Here is a 24237-nt window from a genome sequence, read left to right as displayed (position 1 = left end):
CATTAATTTGTCTTCAATCCAACGAGTTTGACCATTCAATCGGCTGCTGCCCTTTGTTTAGATGAAACGACAAACTGCCCTATATCTTTCAGATACGATGGTCCAAAAGTCACACATTCTGTGCCCAAAAATACAAAGCATGTGTAAAAGAAAAATGGAACTTCAGTTTAGAAAGGAAAAAAAAAATTGGTCTCAATCCATAGTCCATATAAAAGTTGCTTCATGGAAAGCTAATTGAACCTTTCCAAGGTGTGCTCTGAATGCAGAAACAAGCATCCGAATAGTTCAATGCGTAATTTAAAAACTATATTTCGTGTTTTAATTCCATTTGTTGTCTTTTTTTCTCTTTTCTTGGGTGGTATTGAAGAAAAGTTTGTCAACCGCATTAGCTGTCATGCTAAGCTTCTTAATTTTTTTTTAATAAAAATTGTCACGGTCCAAAAATAAAGTTGGGTAGATATTTCTGACGACTTAAAACTCCAACCGATGCAAACTCCAAATGGGTCAATACTCACATTATCTTACAGCCAATTGCGCTTTCCTCCAGCTTCACTTTCAAGCACCATATACAAAGTCCACTAAGAACATGATACCTTCTCTACAAAAGCCCGGCTGCAAATTTTCAAGAGCTTTCTACTTGATGAGCTAGGAAACTCCTTTCTCTCTTTCTTTCTCACCCCAATCACAATGAGCAGCAGCCATGAGCAGCACCAGTCTGAATCAATTTTCAGACCCTCCCGTACACACGTCCAATTAAATCATGTCTTACATTTCCTATTTTTCGGTTTAGGTTTGTCAATCGGTATCATAACTACCTTGTATTTCCAAAGCTTCTCATTCACTACTTTCCAAGCCTCCCTAAATTCCATTAATTTTAGTTCTCCAAAACCATCATCATCTACAACTCAATCACCACCACCACCAACATTGCTGGCCCGCCCCCGCCCCCGCCCCCGTCACCACCGCTACCGCCACCGCCATTTCTAGTGCTGTCGTTCACGAATGTGACCTCTAATTATACTAGTGTTTCATTGAAAGAACAAAAACACCTAGTACACAATATGAGTGACGAGGAGTTGTTTTGGAGAGCTTCAATGGTTCCTCGAATTCAAAAGTTGCCTTACAAGTATGTTCCGAAAAGTGGCTTTCATGTTCTTGACAAAGGGGCCTCTACCTTTGGGTCCCTTGTGGGAGAAATTTTTCGAGGGACATGAAGGCTTATACTCCGTTTATGTGCACGCACACCCTGATTTTAATGAATCAGTGCCTGAAGATTCTGTCTTCCATGGTAGAAGAATTCATAGCCAGGTAACTAGTTCCTCTAATAATTGCTAAATTGAAGTTTTTGTACATTAGTTACATTACTATGTGTTTATGTGTTTATGTGTTTGCTGCCATGCTTGAGAAAAGCATCAGGGTGGAACCACTACTAATCTTTGATCTCAAATTGATACTGTGTCCAACTTCACGAACAGAGTTGAAATGTCAAAGTTAGCTTTATTAATTAAAATGGTTTTAACAATTACAGATCAAAACAAAAATTATATGGGTTTTTTTATTTTGGAAGAAAAAATCAGAAGGGTTTTAATTACTGATTTTGAAGGGTAAGGATTTTATAGTAAATTTAGCTTAACCCCTTCAAAGTCATTTTTCATGAACGGCAACTCATCTCTTTATTTTTGTTTGAATAAAAAAACATTTTTTTCTAAATATATCCCGATAATTAGGATCCAACTCAGAAAGTTACATACTCAAGCACAAAATTAAATTTATTGTACTTTTTCGATTCCTAAAATACCCCAACTAAGCTATTATTGCATTTTGTATATTAATGTAGGAACCAATATTGAAACAATTTTTAATTGGATTGTAACTAATGACAAATGTTGAATTTGAAAAAGGATGTAGGAATTACTTTGGATTTTTTTATTTAACATTAAATTTAGATTTAACATAACTAATCGGTTTATTTATTTATTTATGAAGTATACGTGATTAATTATCTATATATTATTGTTTTATAAATATAATAGCGTGCATACAATTTTATGTTTAAAAAAAAAAAAAAAAGGATGCTAGGAAGACCATCTTTAGAGACCAACTTGTGTACCATCTTTGTAATAGAGGTGGCACCCATTATATTAGTAGGCTCCACCTCTATTAGAGAAATAGTAAATAAGTTGGTCTCTAAAAATAGTCTCCCTACCATGACCCAAAAAATAACGTACCTATTACTTCTTTTACGAAAAATAATGTACCTCAAATGAATTTACTTATTACTCAAATAATGTACCCAACTAGTATAAACGCATTTTTGATATAATTTACCTAATAATTAACTTGTAATTTACCTATTATATTGAAGATATATTAAAGCCAGCACATTTATAGGTATATTATGAAAATAATTTACCTACTCATATTGAATATATATACAAGATCTATAGGTACATTATATTGTATTGGTATTGTCTTGGATATATACATATTGTAGGTATATTAAAGTCAACACAATAATAGGTATATTATGAAAATAATTTACCTACTGTATTGGATATATACAAGATAGGTAAATTTATAGGAACATTATATTGTATTGATAATAGTTTACCTATTGTATTTTATTGGGACGAAGTTTGAGGGATTTTTTATTGGTTGAAAATTTAAGATTTTTTTTATTGGTCAAAATTTTAGGGATTAGAGGGAATGCCCAAAAAACAAAAAGGGGAGTTATTGATATGCTATAAATGAGGAAGTATTAATTAGAAATGAGGGACTTAATGACATGCTTGAAAATCATCAGGTTGACTTATCTGAAGTGTGGTGGCAAACAATGTAAATATGTAGGAGTACTATAACCTTTTATATCTTACGAGGTATTTTAGTTTTAATTTGGTTTTATACATAGATTTCAAAATTAATGGGTTGATGTCTAGGAAATAGAAATTGTAAGTGTCCACTAGAAGGAAAAAAAAAACACTAATATTAGACACTACTGTTGTACGTGATGAGGTTGTTAAAAGCACTATTAGTGTCTAATAGCTAAATGGACACCAATAACTATAATAGCTCCTTTTAGCCACTTCATTATCATTATGTACAACTTATGTCCACATGGACCACCAAACTCATAATCTAACTTATTTTGTCATGGATCCAATATGAGATTTAACTCCATTCCCAACTGATGACTTGTATAAAGCCACAACATAAAGTTATTTTCGCTATGTTAGATTGCAATCAAATTACTAATAACAATTATTTGATATCAACACCTGATTTGCATGCAGCCAGTCTATTGGGGAACATCAACAATGTTAGATGCCGAGAGACGCCTCCTAGCTAATGCACTCCTTGACTTCTCCAATCAAAGATTTGTGTTGCTGTCTGAATCGTGCATTCCATTGTTCAACTTCACAACAACTTATGACTACCTCATCAACTCAAATCTAAGCTTTCTAAGCTCATTTGATGACCCAAGGAAGCCAGGTCGTGGCCGATATAACCCTCAAATGTATCCAATTATAAACATCACAAATTGGCGAAAAGGGTCTCAATGGTTTGAAGTGCACCGTGAGCTTGCCATCCACATTGTGTCTGATTGCAAATATTATCCTATCTTTCAAGAATACTGTCACCCTCCTTGTTATATTGATGAGCATTATATTCCAACACTGGTGAACTTGTTGTACTCTGAGCTGAATTCAAAAAGGAGCATTACTTGGGTGGATTGGTCAAGGGGTGGTCCTCATCCTGGAAAATTTGGAGGGAGTGATATCACAGATGAGTTTTTGAATCGGATTCGGTTTGGATCAGAATGTGAATACAATGGCAATACAACTTCAATATGTTTCTTGTTTGCTAGAAAATTTATGCCTAATACATTGGAGCCATTGTTGCGGGTTGCTCCTTTGTTGCTTGGTTTTGATCCGTAGAATTTGTTAGAACAATATTATACTTATGATGTAATTTAATCCCCTTCTCAATTTTATTTCATACATGAAGTCTTTGCTAGATAAATTAGCTTCAAAATTTGACATATGAAAAAAATGAATGGTTTATGCCTAAAAGTTTCTTTTTTTTCTTCTAAATATAGTTCTTCCCTATATTTGAAGGAGTTTGATACAATATTGCTTTTTTATTTTTTATTTTTTATTTTGCTATTGGCGTTAGTTTAAGACATTTGTTTGCTAGTTTATGCGTATGTTGTTGCTGGAAACTAAGGATTATCCATATTCACGAGATATTTTACATTTTCTTCGAGACTAAATGTGGTGGATTTGATGATGACATTGCTTTAGGCAGTGGTACTAATGCTCATTTAGGCTTTTGAGTTGCTTTACAGTTATTGTAACAAAAGAAATGTGAAGTTTTACCATAAAGAACACGTGACAAAACAAAATCTAACAAACGTAAAAATGATTTCTCTTAGGCCCATTGTTTCTCTTACGCATATGCAGGGCTGAAAAAAAAAGTTTGTCTCTAGTCCCTGGGTTATATTTGGTAGCCATTGGATTAAATATGACAGGTGAAATTATAGCATACCGCTCCCACGACCCACTAGACATTGAGCTTCAATTATTTATGTTGATGATATGATTATAATTGGAGATGATCAGACATAAATGCGAAATCTTCATAAGTATTTGGCTTCCGAGTTTGAGATGAAGTTATTGGGTGACTTGAAGTACTTTCTTAGGATTGAAGTTGCCCGATCTAAGCATGGTATCTTTCTGTCCCAAAAAAGTATGTTTTGGATTTATTTGCAGAGACTGGAATATTGGATTGTAAACCAATTGATACCCCTAGTGAAAAGAATCATAAGTTGGGGTTATATTCTGATCAAGTTCCTACTGATAAGGAGTGTTATCAACGACTCGTGGGGAAATTGATTTATTTAGCTTATACACGTCATGATTTAGCATATGTAGTGAGTGTAGTGAGTTAGTTTATGCATTCTCCTAGTAAAGATTATGAGTGCTGTGATGCGTATTTTGAGGTATCTGAAAGCAACTCCTGGCAAGGAGTCAATATTTTCCAAGTATGGTCATACGAATGTGGAAGGATATACGGATGTTGATTGGGCTCGTTCGGTCATTGGTACACGTTCTACATCTAGGTATTTCACATTTGTTGATGGTAATCTTATTACTTTGAGAAGTAAAAAACAAAATATAGTGTCTCGGTCTAGTGCCGAGGCTGAGTATCATGGCATGTCTCAAGGTATGTGCAAGTTATTGTGGTTGAGGAGATTGTTGGGAGATCTTGGATTTGAGCCACATAAACCCATGGATTTATATTGTGATAATAATGCTACAATTGCGATTGCTCATAACCTTGTGCAACATGATCGCACAAAGCATGTGGAGGTTGATTGATATTTTATTAAAGAGAAGTTGGATGCTTAGATTATTTCTTTTCCGTTCATAAGTTTCGAGTATCAGTTAGCAGATGTTCTTACGAAAGCTGTTTCTACCAGTGTCTTTCTCAACTCGCTTGACAAGTTGAGCGTGCATGACATCTTTACCCCAACTTGAGGGGGAGTACTGACGAGATCCTAGTTTGATTAGGAGATTTATTTCCTATTCTATTAGGATTTCATTTCTTTCTTTTTTGTGCAAATCTTGTGTAATTAAGATTTTATTTCTTTCCCTTGTATTGTTTGACTGTTTTCTAAAATTTATTTATGTCTATTTAGTATATATTATTTTTTAAAATTTATTTATATCTATTTAGTATATCCTCAATAATATTTTATATCGAATTGCATTTTATACGATTATCTTTGCGATTATTATATTTTCATACAAACCGATCTTCCAATCCAATCCAATTTGTACATTGGATATTGGATCAAATTGGATAAAAACATCTCAAATCCAATAAAAAATTGATTGGATTGGATTGATAAAAATTCATTGGTTTCAAACCAATGCACACTCCTAGTAATGATTATTGAGTAAAAGGTGGGTGGGGTTGTGCTCAGCAGCTGTAGCAATATTCTCTTAATTTCAAATCTGAACAATTCAATTTAATCCTACGGCTAATAATACAGGTATGCAAAAAGACTACAAAAAGACTACCAAAAAAAAAATAAAAAATGGTCCCAAAAGTGTAAATCAAGCAGCTGTGTCACCCGTGCCGTGAACGCTGGGTTGTCATCTTTGGGCCCATTCGTGTGGATCAAGTTTATAAATATATCTAACGTCAGATTAATCTAAAATGCATATATGCCTATACAGTATTAATTTGACAAAAAGTCTAAAGTGATCCACTTTTCTCAAAAAAAAAAAAAAAAAAAAAGTGATCAAACAACAATTTCGACCAAAAACAAGACTAAAAGAACAACCACAAAAAATCAGTAGAAAATAAAGTAAATAAAATAAACCCGATGACTTATCAGTCAAACAATTTTGATAACCTGATCGGCTTCTCTCCATTCATCACCAGGACCTGAAGTTCTGCAGTTCTACTGACATTTTTTTTTTTTACTACTTTGCCAACCCACTGTTTTTGCCTTTTTATTTCAAAGCCAGATTCATAATGCACAGCATAAAAAGTACGTCTCCTGCATGACGTTATTGAATATGCATCATGGCATACTTGACTACTGTATACAAGCCAATATGCATCAGGTGGAGTAATGAATTCTAGCAAGTACTGGCATTCAGTTTGCCAGAATATAATAATTGAGACCACTGTATGAATGTGAAATCTATGGACTGCGAATTCCAATGACTACGATTCCTTTTATGCGTTGAATAGATTCACTCAACAGACAAACATGCAACTATTTGGGTAAAAAATACATGTAACTTTTTGTCTTTGGTTTTGAGGTTAGGAATATCCATGTAGACATTCTATTTCCTAAAGCGGATGAGGAAATAAGACAGGTGAAAATAGCAATACTCTTGAGAAAGAGAGGCGGAGCTTATGTGGGTAGAGGGGGTAGGGTTGGGACGGGAAGGGTTGAGTGTTTTTTTTTTCTGAGTTGCTCAGACATATTTTCCTTTTTTTTTCTTGAATTAATAATTAAAATATATTTTAAAAATAATGGTGAGTAAAAAGATAAGATTGTGTTTTTTAAAATTTACATATTTTGTGAGATATAAGACAAAAGGTGGAAATAGCAGTACCCGTTTGGTTTTTATAGTTCAATTTCCAATTTTATTTATTTATTTATTTATAAGTTTGGAAACGGTGCTAGCTGGGCCACATAAAATGTTGTAGCAACCATTAAACATAAGGGAAATTTCCTCGTCCCCTTACCTTTCTCTGGTTGATTTGGAACACAACATCTAAACACATAAAAACATGTGACATTTTGGAAAGGAATCTCATATTTATAGAAATTGACTACTTTTTGAAACAACAAAACAAAACCTTAAAACATACAAAGGAATCTCACAATAGTACTACTCAACACACTCTCTCTCTCTCTCTCTCTCTCTGTCGTTCAAATCTCCGGCGACCCATCGCCGGGTCAATCGCGCAGATGAACGGCACGTACCTGAACCCGTTCTTGGAGGAGACGGCGTTTTACAACCGCATTGTGCTCGGCAGCCTCGTGCCCAATGGACTGTGGGCCCCACTCCCCCACTTCTTCCAGACATGGCTGCGCAACTACCTCGGCGGAACCTTGCTCTACCTCGTCTCCGGCGTCTTGTGGTGCTTCTACATATACTACGTGAAACGCAGCGTTTATATCCCAAAAGGTACAAACACAAACACATCTGCATATATGTTTTCTGATTTTTTTTCTCTTCATTCTTCAGTGGCATTGACTTTTTTTATTTTAAAAATAATAAAAAGATTGTTTTGTGGTGATTTGGTTGTTGGAATGGGATATATGAGTCTGGAATTTGATGGGTTCTGTTTGGTTATTGATTCTGAATCTCTCTCTCTTGGGTTTTGTCTTCCATTATTTATTTATTTATTTATTTTGGTGAATTAGCTTAGTCTGGACTGATGGGAGTGGTCTATGCCATATGTTAAAACTTTATTTGTTCTTCTTGTTATTTTCCATTTTATTTTCAGTTTTTCATTTTCATTTCTGATTTTGGAAGTTTATATTTTGTGAGAGTTTGGCTATGTTTTGTTTATATTTAGTGAATTTGCAGATTGGTTTTGCTTGGTTCAGAACTTTTGAACCTGTTTGGGTTTTCTACGAATTAGGTGGAACAGTTTGATTCACAGTGAAATTAGGTGGAATATTTAGTTCAACTTGTTTCTAATGTACAACGACGGATCTGTATCTTAGCTTTTTATTTGATATTTATTGATGAGTACAATTTGAGTTACTGCGTTTTTTTGACGTGCTCAAAAGTTTGATATGAAATGGGTTTTGTTTGTTTTCTTTCTTGACCTTTTTCTTTTTAATTTTCAAGCTCTGTTTCATTTATGGCTTGTGTAATTTTTTTTAAAAAAAACAAAGTTTGGCTACTTGGCTATGATGATGCGAGCTTGTTGTTTCCCAGATCAAAGAATACATAAAAGATGAGATGAATATATTATTTTATTTTTTGAGTTCTTTCACTGTTGAACATGTGTTTATGATCCCTTGTAAATGCTCAGTGTGGACAATATTTATCTGAATGAACCCGTCATGTTTCAGTCTACCATTCTGCAGAATTCTTGGTTTTCCCACATGGTTATATGTGTGTCAGGAGTTGTAATTTTGTTTTTTTCTCAAAATTTTTGTTTGGATTGAAACTGTTCTGAGACGAGAAAAGAAGGAAAAAGAAAATAATATCGACATACATTCACTGATACACTACAAGGTTATTGATCCTCTGCTATTTTGTTTATTGACTGTAGGATTTCTTTTGTATTTACAACCATTTTGTTGGTTTTTGTGTAATCCCAAGTACAAACTGATCCTACACTACGTGCTTTAAAGTAGCTAGTACCCTGAAACTGTTTTATGTTAGTCAATTAACAGGTAGGAATAACTTTAGAACATCAAAATCCATACTTATAAGGACTCTTGAAGAGTGAGTATGAATGCTTATTTGTATGACTGAAAGTTGGGGACTCTTCATGACACTTGAAACTTGGAATTCTGCTTTCTTGAATGTTGAAAAACTAGGGAAAAAATGTCTTCCCACTTAGTACAGATTGACATTTCACTCCCTCATTGCAGATGCCATTCCCTCTAATAAAGCCATGCTTTTGCAAATATATGTTGCCATGAAGGCCATGCCTTGGTACAGTGCTCTTCCAACCATTTCTGAGTACATGGTTGAAAATGGCTGGGCAAGGTGCTTCTCAAGAATAAGTGATGTCAGTTGGCATGCATACCTGATGTATTTAGCAATTTATCTTATATTCGTGGAGTTCGGAATTTATTGGATGCATAGAGAGTTACATGACATAAAACCTCTGTATAAATATCTTCATGCTACCCACCACATCTACAACAAGCAGAATACCCTCTCTCCATTTGCTGGTAAGCTGTCAAACTACCCAACTTTCATGCTTTATGCCACTTTTAATATTAGCTCATCTGTAACTGAAAAAAATTATATTTATCTCGTCTATCTAAATTGGATGCAAGCATGTGCACATATATTTTAGTAATTTCTGATTTATTACCTGATTTTATTATTTGTGTTACTACATATGTGAAAAATGTTTGGCGGACTTCATGAGGTTGCATGTTTCTCTTATGCTCTTTCCTGAACTCTTTCTTTTCTTTCTTTCTCTGTCTCTCTGTCTCTGTCTCTGTCTCTGTCTCTGTCTCTCTCTCTCTCTCTTGCTCTCCCACCTTTCCTTCTGTGCATATCTCATGCTGGAGCACCATATACAATGTTATTATCATCTTGTTTAATTTTTTCTATCCTGCCAATTGAGTTCTCTATTCTGCCCCAATTTAAGCATGTGCCGGATTTCTTTTTAAAAGACTTTTAATGCAATTCTAGACATTTCACACTTTATAATCCCTTCTTGTTTATTCCGTATGTAAATTCCGTTAATATTCTTAAAGTTACTGTTAGTAATTAATAACCGTTAAGTGCAAGAGGCCACTTTTGGAGTGCAATTAAAATTCCATTAATATTCTTGTTTTTCATGTTTTTTTTCTTCATATTTTAAGATGTTTGTTCTCTCTCAAAGCGATTTTGGCTGTAGAGCTCTGCAGCTCTCAGTTGCTTTCAGGAAATTAACTGTGCAATTCTCAGTTGCTTTCTGGAACAGTAAGAAGCATGAACTACATGAAATGTGTGTACACTTTAAATTGTTATTTCTTCTAAAGCTACCCTGTTTAAAATTTATTATACAAATACCACCCTCAATGTTATGGCCTTGGCCTTTCAGCTTTATCAAGCAAAACTGAACAGTTTATGATATCTAGTTTTCATATTTGTAGAGTTGGGTGAATTGTGCATTTACATCCACTCTTTCTGGCAGCTTGACAAGCTAATGATGTACCATCTTTCATTTCCTCTGCAAACTTCTCTCTCTCTAGGATTAACAAAACTTGAATGTCCTCAAGTTCTCCCCCAGAGTCACTGATTGACCAATAGTTCAACCTTATTCTCACCAATTAGAGTTTGGTATGGCATAGGCTTTTGATATTATGCTTTTGCTACCAAGGCCATTCCAACATCAGGTTGTAGAAAACAATCTATGCATTGACAATGAAGTGGGCTTGGATTTGATAGTACTCAGGTAATAATATTCCATGTATGGTTTGTATTTATGAAAGTGATTTAAAAAGTCTATTCTAAGTGGGGGATTATGGGATAGAGTTCATTTTTATGGTGCTTTGTTTAGCTGTTCTGCATTCTGCTTGGGATCATTTAAGATTGTTTTTTTGTTTATAGAAGCTACGTGGTTATGGATTTTATGTACTCCAGTGGACAGCTTGTCCATTACTTGTCTTTTGGTCCATTCTGCGTGTACTCAAGGCTTTTGATGAACATGGCTGTTATCGTTATATGGATTAGTCTATCATGCACTATGTAGTGGTTCACTTTTCTTGATCACCCAAAAGCATAAGAAGGAAAGAACATTTACTGGTTTTCACTTCATAAAATCAAATATGTTCAACTTATCTTTATTACCTTCAGGTTCGAATACTTGATTTCTTTTGAACCTCCACCTTTCTATCAGGCGTCGAAATTTGTTTCCTACTTTTGTGCTACTGACTATTTTGGATGTGTTATTTTCAGGTTTGGCTTTTCACCCAATTGATGGGATACTGCAGGCAGTTCCACATGTTATAGCTCTGTTTGTTGTGCCAATGCATTTCACAACCCACATAGCGCTCCTATTTATCGAGGCCATATGGACAGCAAACATTCACGATTGCATCCATGCCAAAATATGGCCTGTCATGGGTGCTGGCTACCACACCATACATCATACAACTTACCGCCATAATTATGGCCATTATACAATATGGATGGATTGGATGTTTGGAACGCTTCGTGATCCTATTGACGACGAATTAAAGGTCTTATGATGAACTCACTGCGTCGGTTACCTTTATGCAGCTTTGATTTTTCATTGATTTTCTATGCTGGTTGGGTTTCTTTTCGTGTATGTGGTCTTTGCTTGTACATAGAAGCTGGCAAAGAAGATGTTTTCATCATTAGCAGGGGCTTTATCTCCTTCATATTTATTCAGTTGGTCCTAAATCCCATAGCCCATGTTGTCACTGAAATAAACTGCAGTTGTGAACTTTTGGGGCATGTTTTGAATGAATTAGGAATTTCTTAATTGGAGATATATTTTTTCCGACTGGAATTAGAGATGTGCTGTGGAAATTTTTCTGTTAAGATTTAAAAATAATGGAATTGTGGAAATGAGTGAAAGGAACCTTTGAACAACAGGACTGCGTCTTTGCTTAAGTTGATTGTACAACATTGCATAGAACCTTTGGAACAGTCTCTATACTATGTAGATGTTGCATGGAACAATGAGGTTAACTTGTTTTGGGTTTCAGGGAAGGTGTTCTTGAAAGATTAGGTGAGCATGGTGGTAACTTAGGTATTAGACTTTCAAATAATAGAGGTCATATAGAGGCCGCCAAAGTTTAATTTGGTAAGTAGGGTAGGACTGACAATTTTTTTATGACATGACACAACTTGAATTCCATAAAATATGACATCATTCACTAACATGAATAATAAACAGTTCGGGGTTAATGTCAAACATGAGTAACTTGATTTTTAGAAAATAGAAACTCAATTTAGGTAAGGGACTTATAGCTAAATCGGTTAAGAGAATTTATCCATGTGCCTTCGATCGATCCTAGGTTGGATTCTCTCTTTCCCTAATATCATTTGTATAAAAAAGGACAAGAACCATAAATGGGGGTTTAAACTACTAACTATATGTGCCCTTAAATTAATCGAAGAGCTAGATCCTAACATGTCCTCAGTCTATAAGAGCAGTTCCAGTGGAGGGTTGAGCCCAAGGCTTTGGGGAAGGAATGGTGTTCAGTGACAGCCCAAGGGAGTGGGTCCCAGTCGGGGCCCTTAGGCGATTCAACGAGCTCAAGGCGAGCATTGTTGGCGTCATCGCTCAATGCCCACGTGCTACTGATGCTATGCGCTGTGCCTCTAAAGTCCACGTGTCGCACTCTGGGCTCTTGGTCATATTTCTTTCTCCAATTCAATAGCAACCAATTTTTGTGCAATAAAAAATGAAAAAAATCAATTTTTTTTTTAAAATTATTGATTTTTATAAAATTATTGATTTTTTTCTTCTATAAATACCAAAATTTTATCCGATTGAGATATGAATTTTATAATAAATATTGACACGTACGAACCCAAAAATCTTATAAAATATTATCTAAATTAATTGTTTAGGTAAATAAATTTGTGAAAAAATAAAAAATGAATAGTAATTGCCATTTGCCATGTGGTGAAAACATAATCTATTTACAAGAACAACTACTATTTACGTAAATAGTGGCTGCCTAAAGCAAATAGGTGGAGTTGCTCTAAGCGAGAAGGCCGAGAGTAATTTGATGGCATATATCAATTAAACGGGTCAACTAAGTTAACACGAATTACCGCCTCTAATTTTCCTAATTTTGGAGTTATTTTTTGGTGCTTATGGGTCCACATCTCCGGTGCAAATAGAAGCTGCCAAACCCAAAATGCAGACTGTCAAAATATCCAGTTCTTTTTCTGTTATCCCATGATTAAACCATCACCAGTTCTTGGAGAAAACCCAAGATAAGAAACTGAGAGAGACTTCATCCTCACTTCACTCTCCCCTGCCCTCCACAGTCCCTCAGAAGCAAATAATGTCTGCCACTCTCTTTCTCACTCCTCTTTCCACTCTACTAAACACTACCCATCATCTTCCCTCTCACTCAAACCCACGATTCCATTCATACAATCCCATCTCATCTGCCTTAAACTCAAAACCTCCACAAAACCCCAAACCAACTAACCCAATTCCCTCAAAATCTCCCAATTCTCTCTCACTCAGCTCCACCACGACAACCCCGAATTCGAAGGCTCCATCAGAGCCTAATTCAAGCACTGACGCTTGTATTAAGGCGCCCACAGCTCCATGGATGAAGGGTCCTCTTCTTCTTCAACCCCATGAAGTCATTGACTTCTCAAAACCCCGAAACAAGAAGACCCACAACAATGCCAAAGCCGAAAAGCCGGATACTGTGCTGGCTGGGAAGTTAGTTGGCATTAGAGGCGATAAAGCAATCAAGCAAATTGTCCAAAGCATTGAAAGGCTTGGACCAAACCAGAAAACAGATGAAACCCAGAAAGGTTTTGGGGAATTTAGAATTTGGGATTCCTTGGAGGGACTTGGACAAAATGAAAAATGGGATGAAACCCACAAAGATTTTGTGGAGTTTGGAATTGGTGGTTGCTTGGAGGGACTTGGAAAAGCTGCGGAATCGAGATTTGGCGGGAAAATGCCGTGGGAGAGGGATGAAAGGATCGTCTTTCAGAGAATAAAGAAGAAAAGGGTGGCAAGTGCAGCCGAACTGAGCCTCGAGAAAGAGTTGCTTGAGAGGTTGAGAGGTGAGGCTGCTAAGATGAGGAAATGGGTGAAGGTCAAGAAAGCTGGGGTCACTCAAGCCGTTGTGGATGATATAAAGTTCATTTGGAAAACAAATGAACTTGCCATGGTCAAATTTGATGTGCCTCTCTGCCGGAATATGCATAGAGCGCAAGAAATAGTTGAGGTTAGGTTTGTTCTTTTGCTTTACTGTCTTTTTTCATGCAGAGAATGTTATATTCTGACAATTTCTAATCATTTTCTTGAGTTTAACAAAACTGATTGTAGTGGCTTCATATTTAATGTATAATTAATAGGAAGGATTATATTCTAGAATGACATAGCTTTACTGTTCAAAGATTTGAGTAACACTAACTAATATAATGTAACTGAAGTCATTCTACATTAGCCAAAATTTATCTGCTGATATGAGAAAGCTTTAGTTTCATGCTACTTGATGCCAAAAGTACTTTTTGTCTTGGCATAACATCTAATTGTTGTTCTGCAGCATTTCATTTTTTGAAATATATGCTTTATGTTCAGTTACTTTTGTTGTCTGCTTGAAGAACATTGAACTTAGAGATTCATTTCAATAACAGCTCGTGTAGCGTGGGACTTTTGCCTGTTGGGATTCTTCTTACAAAATTAGAGATAGTTATTATGAGAGTTGTATTAACTGATCAACATTTGTATGCTGGTTCAATTCTTGTATATATATTTGTGTTCTTATTACAGTTTCCAGTGATGATGATATATATGTGTGTGTGTGTGTGTGTGCATATATTTCATATACAGACCAAGACTGGAGGCATGGTTGTTTGGAGAAAGAAAGATACACTTGTAATTTATAGAGGATGCAATTATCAGTCGAGTTCAAAATTTTTTCCAAAGATGCGCCCATGCTCTGCTGACCGTCAAGAAACATTGTCCTCCGATCACATGCAGCCGGATTTGGAAGAAAGTAGTAGTTATCAATATAAATCATTTGAAAGTCCTGTGGATGAAAAGATGAGCGGAAAGGATGCAGAAGAGGATTGTATTCAAACTGGAACCTCTCAAGAAACCAGTATGAGTTGCCAACCCACTACTAGGTCATTATATGAGAAGGAAGCAGATAGATTATTGGATGGCTTGGGACCTCGATTCATTGACTGGTGGATGCACAAACCTTTGCCAGTAGATGCGGACTTGCTTCCGGAAGTGGTTCCTGGGTTCAAAGCTCCAATTAGGCGTTGTCCACCACACACTAGATCAAAGCTGACAGATGATGAACTAACATTCTTGAGGAAGTTTGCTCGCTCATTACCTACTCATTTTGTCTTAGGTATTACCTTTCCTGCTGTTATATGTCAATTTGTCCCCAAAAAAGGACCATACTTGGCAATGCATGCATACATTTCTATATATTCAACTTCTCTACTTTTGTTTGCCTTTTTTTAAATTTTAATTTTTTTACTTTCTGAAGGAAGGAACAGAAAACTTCAAGGCCTCGCTGCTGCCATTTTAAAATTGTGGGAGAAAAGTCTTATAGCGAAGATTGCTGTGAAGTTCGGAGTTCCGAACACAAACAACGAGCAAATGGCATATGAGCTGAAGGCAAGTTTAAGAGAATATATGCACATACATGACATCCATTATTTTTTGAAAACCTTACTTATGCATATCGGTATTGGGTAATTAAAGGTGTATATTAATGACTCATCTTTTGTGGGAAAAATTGCCTACCTATTAATTTCCTGAACGATTATCCGCCTGATCAGAATTCACAATTGCCAATTCTTCTTTTCAACAAAAAATCACAATAACTTCACCAAGCTTGAGCCATAATAGATAAATTCAATTAAGCTATAATCTCAACAAGAAAATGAAGCCTTAATCTCAACTAAGTACGTATTGGCTTACAGCTTTCATTTTTCATTCATCCCTACCTGAAGCTGTTTTCTCTTTTGCACTTTGAGGGCATGTCCTTAATGTTACTTGCACCTAAGTCATTGGGTATCATGTTGTCGCTTTTCCACCAAGTTGTATGAAATTAACTCTTTCGCTGGTCGACATGCATGCCTATGTTCCATTTCTACATTGCAACTGCTGCATATTGCTTGTGAAATATAAATGTATTTTAAAGGTAATTTTTATTAATGCAGTGTCTCACAGGAGGAGTTCTGATACTACGTAATAAGTTTATTATATTACTTTATAGAGGCAAGGACTTCCTTCCTTGTGGGGTTGCAGATTTAGTAGCAAAAAGGGAAGTGGAGCTCACAAGATGGCAACTCTATGAAGAACATGCACGCCAAAAAGCAATTGAAACTTTTTGTGAATCTGGTGAACCATTAGTGAATACAGTTGGAACATTATCAGAATTCCAAGATATCCAAACAGAGTATGGAGAACTTATAAAAGAAAATAAGAATGTCGAAATTAAGCTGGAAGCTGAAAAGGAACGACTAGAGAGGGAACTGAGGAATCAAGAACGGAAGTTTTTCATTGTAAGATTCTAACTCGTAAAACATTCATTACCGCTTTTCTTTTTCATAATTGTTTTGTCAATCATAATAGTTTGTTATTGTTTTTTCAGCTAAACAAAAAATAGAGAAATCAACAAATGAGTTATCAAAGTTGAATTCTCAAAGGACACCTGCTGAGCAGGATGTTGACCAGGAAATGATGACTGAAGAAGAGAAAGAATGTTTACGAACGATAGGACTGAAGATGCATAGTTGCTTGGTGCTCGGTAAAGAGAAACTTTCATCACTTATAAACATTAATAGCTCTAACCCTGTAATCTTTATTCTCCATACATTCATTATCTTCAGTGTTATATTTATATAGACTACTCATTAGTCCCATATCACAACTTGAAAGGAATTTCACTTTTAGTGTCACTATTTGGATCATGTGAAAGTAAAATGTCTGAAGGATACATATATATATATATATATATATATATACAGAAATTCTCCTATGCGGACGTTCGGATGTTATTACGGTGTGGACGCCATTTATTTTCTACTACCCCTCCTTGTTTTCCTCCCCATTTACAATGGCATCCACACAGTAATAACGTGCGGACATCTGGATGAGAGAATAACTGTATATATATAGAATATATTTTTTGTGTTGGTCAATGGATTCCTTATGGCTGATGGAGCTTTATCTTTTTGCTGCCCAAACCATCCTTGGTTTATTTTTCTTTTTAATAAGATAATAGATTAATCTTGATTGTTGCAATTTAATTTATATATATGTGTATAACCATTTATTGTTGTTTCAGATTTTATTCTTCTTGCTTCTGAATTATGGTTCGATTTCATCTAATAAAAATAAAAAAGTTTGGAATGGTCATGCCCGTGGTTTGCTCCATGTGGTCTAAGGTTCGAAACCCCCCAGGCTAGCTATTTGCTAGTGTTTCCTTGCCTCCCAAAGATTGTAGGGTTGGGTGGGGCCCCAGTTTCAAAGCTGTGTCCTCAAAACGGGATTCGTGAATTTCTGGGTATCACCAAAAAAAAAAAAAAAGTTTGTATTTCTCAGGCTGGGAACAAAATCAGATTCTCATTACTAAAGATCTTAAATTCCTAGCCACATGGAGGTTCCAACTCATAGATGTTTTAGCAGTCTGCTACTAAAGTTTAAGAGAGAGCTAGGTTGTTTTTTTAAAAGCAGCACAAATGACATAATGCTTTGCTTTGCTTTTCCTTTCTTCATACATTAATTAGAATTCCTTTTGATTATGATATGTTGCCTATTCCTATTGATGTTTTCCTAATAATGTTTTCATAAATCTCTCAAAGCCCAATGATATATCTGGTGTTATTTAACAGTTTGTCTGGAAGGGGCACTAGTTCTAATTTGAAGGTTTAATTTAAATCTTGTTCTTCCTGGTTTGATAAGTTGTTCTTTATATCATACCTTTTTACTTCATTGTCGGCCTCAGGCAGGCGTGGGGTTTTTAATGGTGTAATGGAAGGTCTTCATCAGCATTGGAAGCACAGAGAGGTAGTCAAGGTTATTACGATGCAGAAACTGTTTAGACAGGTCATGCACACTGCAAAGTTGCTTGAAGCAGAAAGTGGTGGGATTCTAGTTTCAGTGGATAAGCTAAAAGAAGGCCATGCTATTATTATTTACCGTGGGAAAAATTACCAACGGCCTTTAAGGCCAACAGGGGGGAATCTTCTATCTAAAAGAAAAGCATTGCATAGATCTCTTGAAATGCAGAGAATTGGAGTAAGATCTTGTTTTCCTATCATTCTACTATTTCTCTAACTTTGTTTGATACCACTGTTTCCAATACTAATCCACTTCCTTCTTTTCAATCTCAGTCACTCATGTTTTTTGCATCCCAGAGACAGCAAGCAACCTTAGACTTGAAACTCAAACTGGTAAGATTTTCAATTTTTTTCCTGAAACAAAATGCTTGAGGCTTACTCTTCCATCTTTTTCAAGTTATGTCTAATGTGCCTTACAAATCCTAACTAAATCCTAAATGAGTTAACTTTCTTCGATCTTTCTTCCATTATCAGCAAGTTTCTTTGTTTTTTTATCCTCACTTTAAAACTTTTATGCTAAGCGTTAGACGTCTAATATGACTTGTTTCATGTGTTGCCTCATTAGTAAGAACTTCAAAGTGAACCTAAAATCATTTTGAGCCCATGAATGGCAGGAAACTCTGGAAAAAAGCAGAGGAGTTGATCAAAGAGAATCTGAAGTTTGAAATACTATTGACTAATTGATGTATCATGCTGTTTCCCTTGAATTTTCGGCTCCTTCATGTTGATTTGCCATAGGACAGAAATTTCTTCTCAGTCATCAATTCACTTTACAAGTAAGTAGGCCTTGGAATCTCAAAGTATTAGTCTGCAAAATTGTTTGTATCATATATTCCCCAAGCATTTGACTATGATAGACTAGTTCACATGTACACCAGATTTTAGCTTAGATACATTGTATCTCTACAAAAGAAAAAAGTTAGGTCAGTTCTTTATAACCTTTTGGAGAAAAGCTTGAGCCAATTCGTTTTAAGTTCACTTGATTGTACACGATGTATTTAATAATACACTAGAATGTCCTGCCTAGTATGATTTTTCTCTGCCAGGTTAAGCATAGTTTGTGTCATTCAGTTAGATTATGAGATCCATTTAAACTCTCTTAATAAATCGTATCTGTTCCTAATATTAGAAAATTTATAAAATCCGTTGCTTGCATTCTGAATCCCATAATCTGCTTGGTCTCAGTCATCCAATCACTGGTTAAATTGGTTGTTATAAGCATCTTAATAAGGAATTTGGACTTGCTTTTTCTTCTTTTTTTTTATTTTTTAAACTTTTGTTATCGAAAAGCATTGTTATATTTTATATTGCCAACAAAAAGAAAGTACTGATCGATGGCCTGAAAGTAGTTTCTTGAAATTGAAAGAGAAAAATAGAAAGGATGTGAGAGTCTTGTCAGTATGAAATTTTATTGCTTTTGCACAAACAAAAACTACTTTTTGATATGGATCTTGAGTTTATTGTGTAATCTTGAAACTAATTGTTGCTGAGGACTTCACTGTAAAATTGTAATGCATTTGTATGACATTCACCTTTGCTTTAATAATTCAGGTTGCAAGACTTGAATTTACCTGCAGTTACTGCTACTTGATAACTTGATAGTAATTACATTGCATGCAGTATTTTTTTGAACAATTTGGAACCTCATTTCTGTTTCTAAATTGTGGATTTTATTGAGATGACGATGTTGTGCCAGAATGATGAGATCTTGCTGGAGAAGCCAAGAATATCTTTGGAGGAATTTCCATGGTTTGAAGGCTACCTTCTAGCATTTCTATCACCTTACTCATGGATGGCCGATCAGAGGGATTAATCTGAATGCACCACAAACTTACCAAAATCATTTTCCTTACCATTTGTTCTTCCTTAGTAATCCCTTGGAGACCTAAATCCCTCAGTTTTAAATGCTATGGCTTTCACTTTCTTCCAATATTTTGTTAAAAATATGATGTGGAAATACAAATAAGTACTACACTAGGAAAAATTGATGAAGCGGGTTAGTGAAAGTGTCATTTGTGTGGGCATTCTCTCTACAGTGACGTCTCGAGTTAAAAAAATTATTTCAGATGCACCGGTTGAGCAGCATAGGAGGCCGGTAGACTAGCCCGTTGATTTTGACTGAAGGATGCTAGATCATTCAACTGGCAGCATGTTTTTATCATATTTTTTCTATATTTTCAGTCACATTTTTTATAGGGTTAATTATCTTAAGTATAGAATAACCGTACAAACTTAGATTTTGGGTTCTGGGCCCCAAAACTCGAGAGCTAAAACTTCAAATCTAAGCGAGAAACTGTGCTGGTTGACCTGCATATTCATTAGTTTAGGATGAATTTCCTATTCCAAAATGAATTTTAAAAGAACAAGGAAGACATACCTGGTTTTATCCGAACCCTTGGACATTTAGATAGATAAGGCTGATCAGGGCAATAGCATGAAAATCCTGTTGAACTCAGATTATACCCGCACTGCCCTACATGCATCACATAGACTATTATTTGCTGTCTACAACAATCTAAAACCACCTTGTAAAACCGCAGCCAGACTGATTGGATTGTTTTGTAGATTTAACAATGCCGTTTGATCTGCAGGAACGTTGACGTGGCTGTTCCACATGCCCAAATGACTGCCTGCTGATGTTAGGTTCCTTGCCACATCTTAGTAGCTGAAGTTGCCTGTGTCATTTCCATTTACTGCGCAATCAATTGACTGGGGAGAAAGCTCTGGAATTGAAGGACATCCACACTACAGTATGAGCTTATGACTATCAGAAGCTTAGTTAAAGAACCGGCAATCCAGAGTAGTATTGACGACAATGCCTGCTGGACAAGTATTGTTCCACAAATCTGCAAAGGCAACTTTGAGAGTCTGTCATGTTGTTGATTCCAAAAATCTGGTAACGATGTGACATGATTGAGATCTCAGGGCCATCGGTTTTGCATTCTAGTTCAAATGCAGGGTGGCCGCAGTACTCTGGCCGGTGGAGACCCCAGAATGGATATCCTATGTCATTGTCATCTATTCCTGAGCACCAAAATGTTTTACTGCAGTTTAGGTATTGCTTATCATAGCCAGCAGACAGAGAGGGGAGGACATTTGCAATAGAGCGAAGGAGAAACAAACACAGGCAACAAAGTTTCATTTTTCTCTCCGTGGAGCTAAGAAAGCCAGAAATAGAACTCAGATATGGAAAGTGAAGTTATTATGTTTCTGTAAATGTACATATTCTTTTTATTTGCTTGAGACAAACAGTGTTTGAATTCAATGGCTTTTCCCAAGGAAATGACTTTGAATCTTCTTTCAGTTAATTTCGCATGCACCTGCACCAGAGAAGATTAAAAGAGGCCAAGACAAATCCTGTTGTCTAGAAGGATGACTATATTTAACTAGAGTTATTTTGACTCCATTGCTGATGCTACCTCAGATTGCAGGTAACAATGAATTAGCACACATAAGTAGATGCTTACTATCTTGGGCATAATCATAACTAAACTATTTTTTTTCACCTTGTACTTGTAGCTTGAAGATTTTTGTTCCAATGACAGTCCTAGCACTCGTTATTCTCATTCCAGTCAATGTATCAAGTGGAACATTATTTTTCCCAAGGAAAGAATTAGTTTTGACTTTTGAGTGACATTGATAAACTCTCTATATCAAATGTGCGCCCTAAATCCATAAGGTAACTCTGTAACTCTTTTATACTTTTACAAATATTCAGATTTGATGATAACTGATTAACGTATGAGGTGCAGTATTGACCTCTCTTTAATTGAAATTATGCATAAAAAATATGACGTTCTTGATATTAATGAGCAAATGAAGGTCAAAATAACACCATTGTTATGCATACATTTTTAATTTTTCATGTTCAACACACATCCAGTAATTATTTACTTACCCATGATAGCGCATAGATGAGAAGAATATTGTTGTACCTGGATTGTTATATTGAATTTAACATTAACACATGCCTAAATTCCTTTAGTTGGATAGTTCTTTTTATTTGGATAGTTGAATTTGTGATTCCATTAATCCAGTAAAAATAGATTGAGCCAATAATATAATAGGAGTGATATTATTTCTAATTTCACCAACTATAAGGTATTCCAAGTATTTGTTAAATAAGCAAGTACTAGAGTGTTTTCTGGTCAAGGGATTTCATTGTTGTACATATTAGCCATGGTGTACTGTGACACATGTAAAATCAAAATGTAAAAAATAAAAAAGAAAGAAAAAGAGAGTAATAGTTCAAGACAATAATGATGAATGTATTTAGGGTGGAAGGAGGGAGAATTAGAATTGTATATTGAAATTAAAGATCTGGTATCTGCTGCTATATTTTTGTTTTGTTTTGTTTTGTTTTGTTTGTTTGCCATTGTATTCTATTTTATCATTTATCATATACGAATGCAGATTTTACTAAAGGGTTGAAATCTATGCATTTCAGGTTTTCCACATAGGATTGGAAGACTTGTTCACACTCTGGACTTGTTACATGTTATACAAGGAGTATGACTATGTGGCATCAATGAGATTACAATTCTTAGCTTCACAGCGCAGGCGTGCAGAACAGTTCACAGTGAGTAAAATCATCAATTACCACATAAGAATCCATAAGAATTAAGTGGAATTGGTAAGACATTAATAAATAAATAAAAAGGAATAATAAGAGAGGTATGTTTTTCCCAAGGCTTTTGGATTCTCTCTCGCTCGTGAGGAGAGACTAGCATTAGGGTTAGGGTTTGGATATAGGTTATGCCCTTTGGCTGCCGTAGTTGTCAAACTTCTTCTCCCAACACGTCATCATCCTCCTCTGTCATGCTCTTCTCTTTCGTCGGTGTGTTCTTCGGAAATTGTCTCTCTTTGTGGCTGCTTGGGATTGTGGTGGGTTGCTCATCACCTTGCTCATGGGTTTTCGGACGAGACTGTTTGGCTTGGTGGTTCTGTCATGGTGTCCTAGAGTTCGTATTTTAGTTGGTTTGCTGGTTTTTGGTGAGGTCTGTTTGGCGTGGTGATTCTGTCGTGGTGTTCTTAGGGTTCGTGCTTCGCTAGTGGTCTGGTCTGGTTTTTGCGTTGGTGTGTAGTTCTCTAATCTTGCGTGGTTGTGTGGCTTTGTGTCTTTAGCATTCGTGGTGACTTGGTGGTCAGGGTTGTGATAAGGATTTTTGTGAGGTTTTGGTTCTGCCAGCTAGGAGTTTATTGGTGGTTGGGTTCTATGAGTTCTTGGATCAAATGGATCTGGTGCGTTTTAGGATCCTCGGTGTTATGCATGATTTTTGGAGGATAGGGTTGTTGGTTGCAATCTCTATTCCCATATCTTCAGATTCTTTTGTGGTGAGGATTTGGGATCCAGGTGGTGATAGAGCGTTTACTGTTGTTGAGCCATATTTCGTCGAGTTTGCTGAAAAGGTGACGGGGGCCAACCTCGAGGGGTCTCCCAATTCCCCCTGATGTGTTTGCTGGAACGTTTGTGGGCTTGGCATCCGATAAACGTTCCTATTATGATGCTCTTTTGTTGGAAGTTCGTCACACGAAGAGGCCAATCTTGATCACCCCTGCCGTGTTAGGTAGGGTTCTAGATTAAGACTCATGGAGTTGGTATTGGTACTTCTGCTCGCTATGTTCTAACGATCACCACTCGTTCTGTACATCGAACTATGTTTGCATGGGAGTTTTTCTTGATAGTACTGCGTTGTGGCAGGTTGTTCTTTGCTGGGCCTGGAGTTGTGCTTTGTTTTGTCTATCTTCTTTTGGGTTCTTTATAGACTCATGGAGTTGGTAATTGGTACTTCTGCTGACTATGTTCTTATGCTCACCAAACGTTGTTTTGTATATCGAACTATGTGTGCATATATAGGAGTTTTTCTTTTGCAGTCTTACATTGTAGTGGGTTGTTCTTTGCGGGACTTGGAGTTGTGTGTTTTTTTTTTTGTCTATTTTCTTTTGGGTGCTTTATAGCGGTCCAAAGTGGCCTATGTCAGACTCTCTTGTTAGTCCATGGTATGTTTTGAATGAATTGGAATGAGAAGAGTTTATGATTTTATATATCAGATTCTATATAAATAGATTCCATAGTTGCAAGGATGGATGTGGGTGAAAGCTACTAGCATAAGATTCCTATAAGTAAAATATAGATAAAAAAAAATTTGATGGCCTAATGTAAAAGCGCACTTAGTTGATGTGCAGTTGGGATGTAGACTATTTT

General features: G+C 35.8%; 4 protein-coding genes across 4 annotated transcripts; all 4 read left to right on the top strand.

Annotated features, from left to right (window-relative positions):
• The first annotated feature begins 549 nt into the window (after positions 1 to 549).
• On the top strand, positions 550 to 4091 carry LOC103342693 (Core-2/I-branching beta-1,6-N-acetylglucosaminyltransferase family protein). Its single transcript, XM_008246332.3, is given in 4 exon segments — positions 550 to 939; positions 942 to 1136; positions 1138 to 1308; positions 3291 to 4091. Coding segments are annotated over 4 exon segments (1263 nt in total). The 5' UTR covers positions 550 to 687; the 3' UTR covers positions 3936 to 4091.
• Positions 4092 to 4625: 534 nt separating this feature from the next.
• Positions 4626 to 5378, top strand: LOC148917618 (secreted RxLR effector protein 161-like). Its single transcript, XM_089049879.1, has 2 exons — positions 4626 to 4725; positions 4966 to 5378. Exons 1-2 carry the CDS (start codon positions 4626 to 4628, stop codon positions 5376 to 5378), a joined length of 513 nt encoding a protein of 170 aa, XP_088906005.1.
• Positions 5379 to 7214: 1836 nt separating this feature from the next.
• On the top strand, positions 7215 to 11748 carry LOC103342673 (delta(7)-sterol-C5(6)-desaturase-like). Its single transcript, XM_008246309.3, has 3 exons — positions 7215 to 7715; positions 9143 to 9448; positions 11172 to 11748. Exons 1-3 carry the CDS (start codon positions 7496 to 7498, stop codon positions 11462 to 11464), a joined length of 819 nt encoding a protein of 272 aa, XP_008244531.1. The 5' UTR covers positions 7215 to 7495; the 3' UTR covers positions 11465 to 11748.
• Positions 11749 to 13119: 1371 nt separating this feature from the next.
• On the top strand, positions 13120 to 23911 carry CRS1 (maize chloroplast splicing factor-like protein). The gene is made up of 11 exons (XM_089051426.1): positions 13120 to 14170; positions 14779 to 15307; positions 15449 to 15579; positions 16128 to 16472; positions 16543 to 16717; positions 17918 to 18210; positions 18306 to 18365; positions 19729 to 19901; positions 20624 to 21250; positions 21337 to 21463; positions 21552 to 23911. Exons 1-8 carry the CDS (start codon positions 13262 to 13264, stop codon positions 19843 to 19845), a joined length of 2559 nt encoding a protein of 852 aa, XP_088907552.1. The 5' UTR covers positions 13120 to 13261; the 3' UTR covers positions 19846 to 19901; positions 20624 to 21250; positions 21337 to 21463; positions 21552 to 23911.
• The last annotated feature ends 326 nt before the right edge of the window (positions 23912 to 24237 follow it).

The sequence above is a fragment of the Prunus mume genome, linkage group LG4 (assembly GCF_029339155.1).
Source record: "Prunus mume cultivar Tortuosa linkage group LG4, ASM2933915v1, whole genome shotgun sequence".
NCBI lineage: Eukaryota > Viridiplantae > Streptophyta > Magnoliopsida > Rosales > Rosaceae > Prunus > Prunus mume.
The sequence above is the reverse complement of the archived record's forward strand: the minus strand, read 5'-3'. Positions and strand labels throughout refer to the sequence as shown.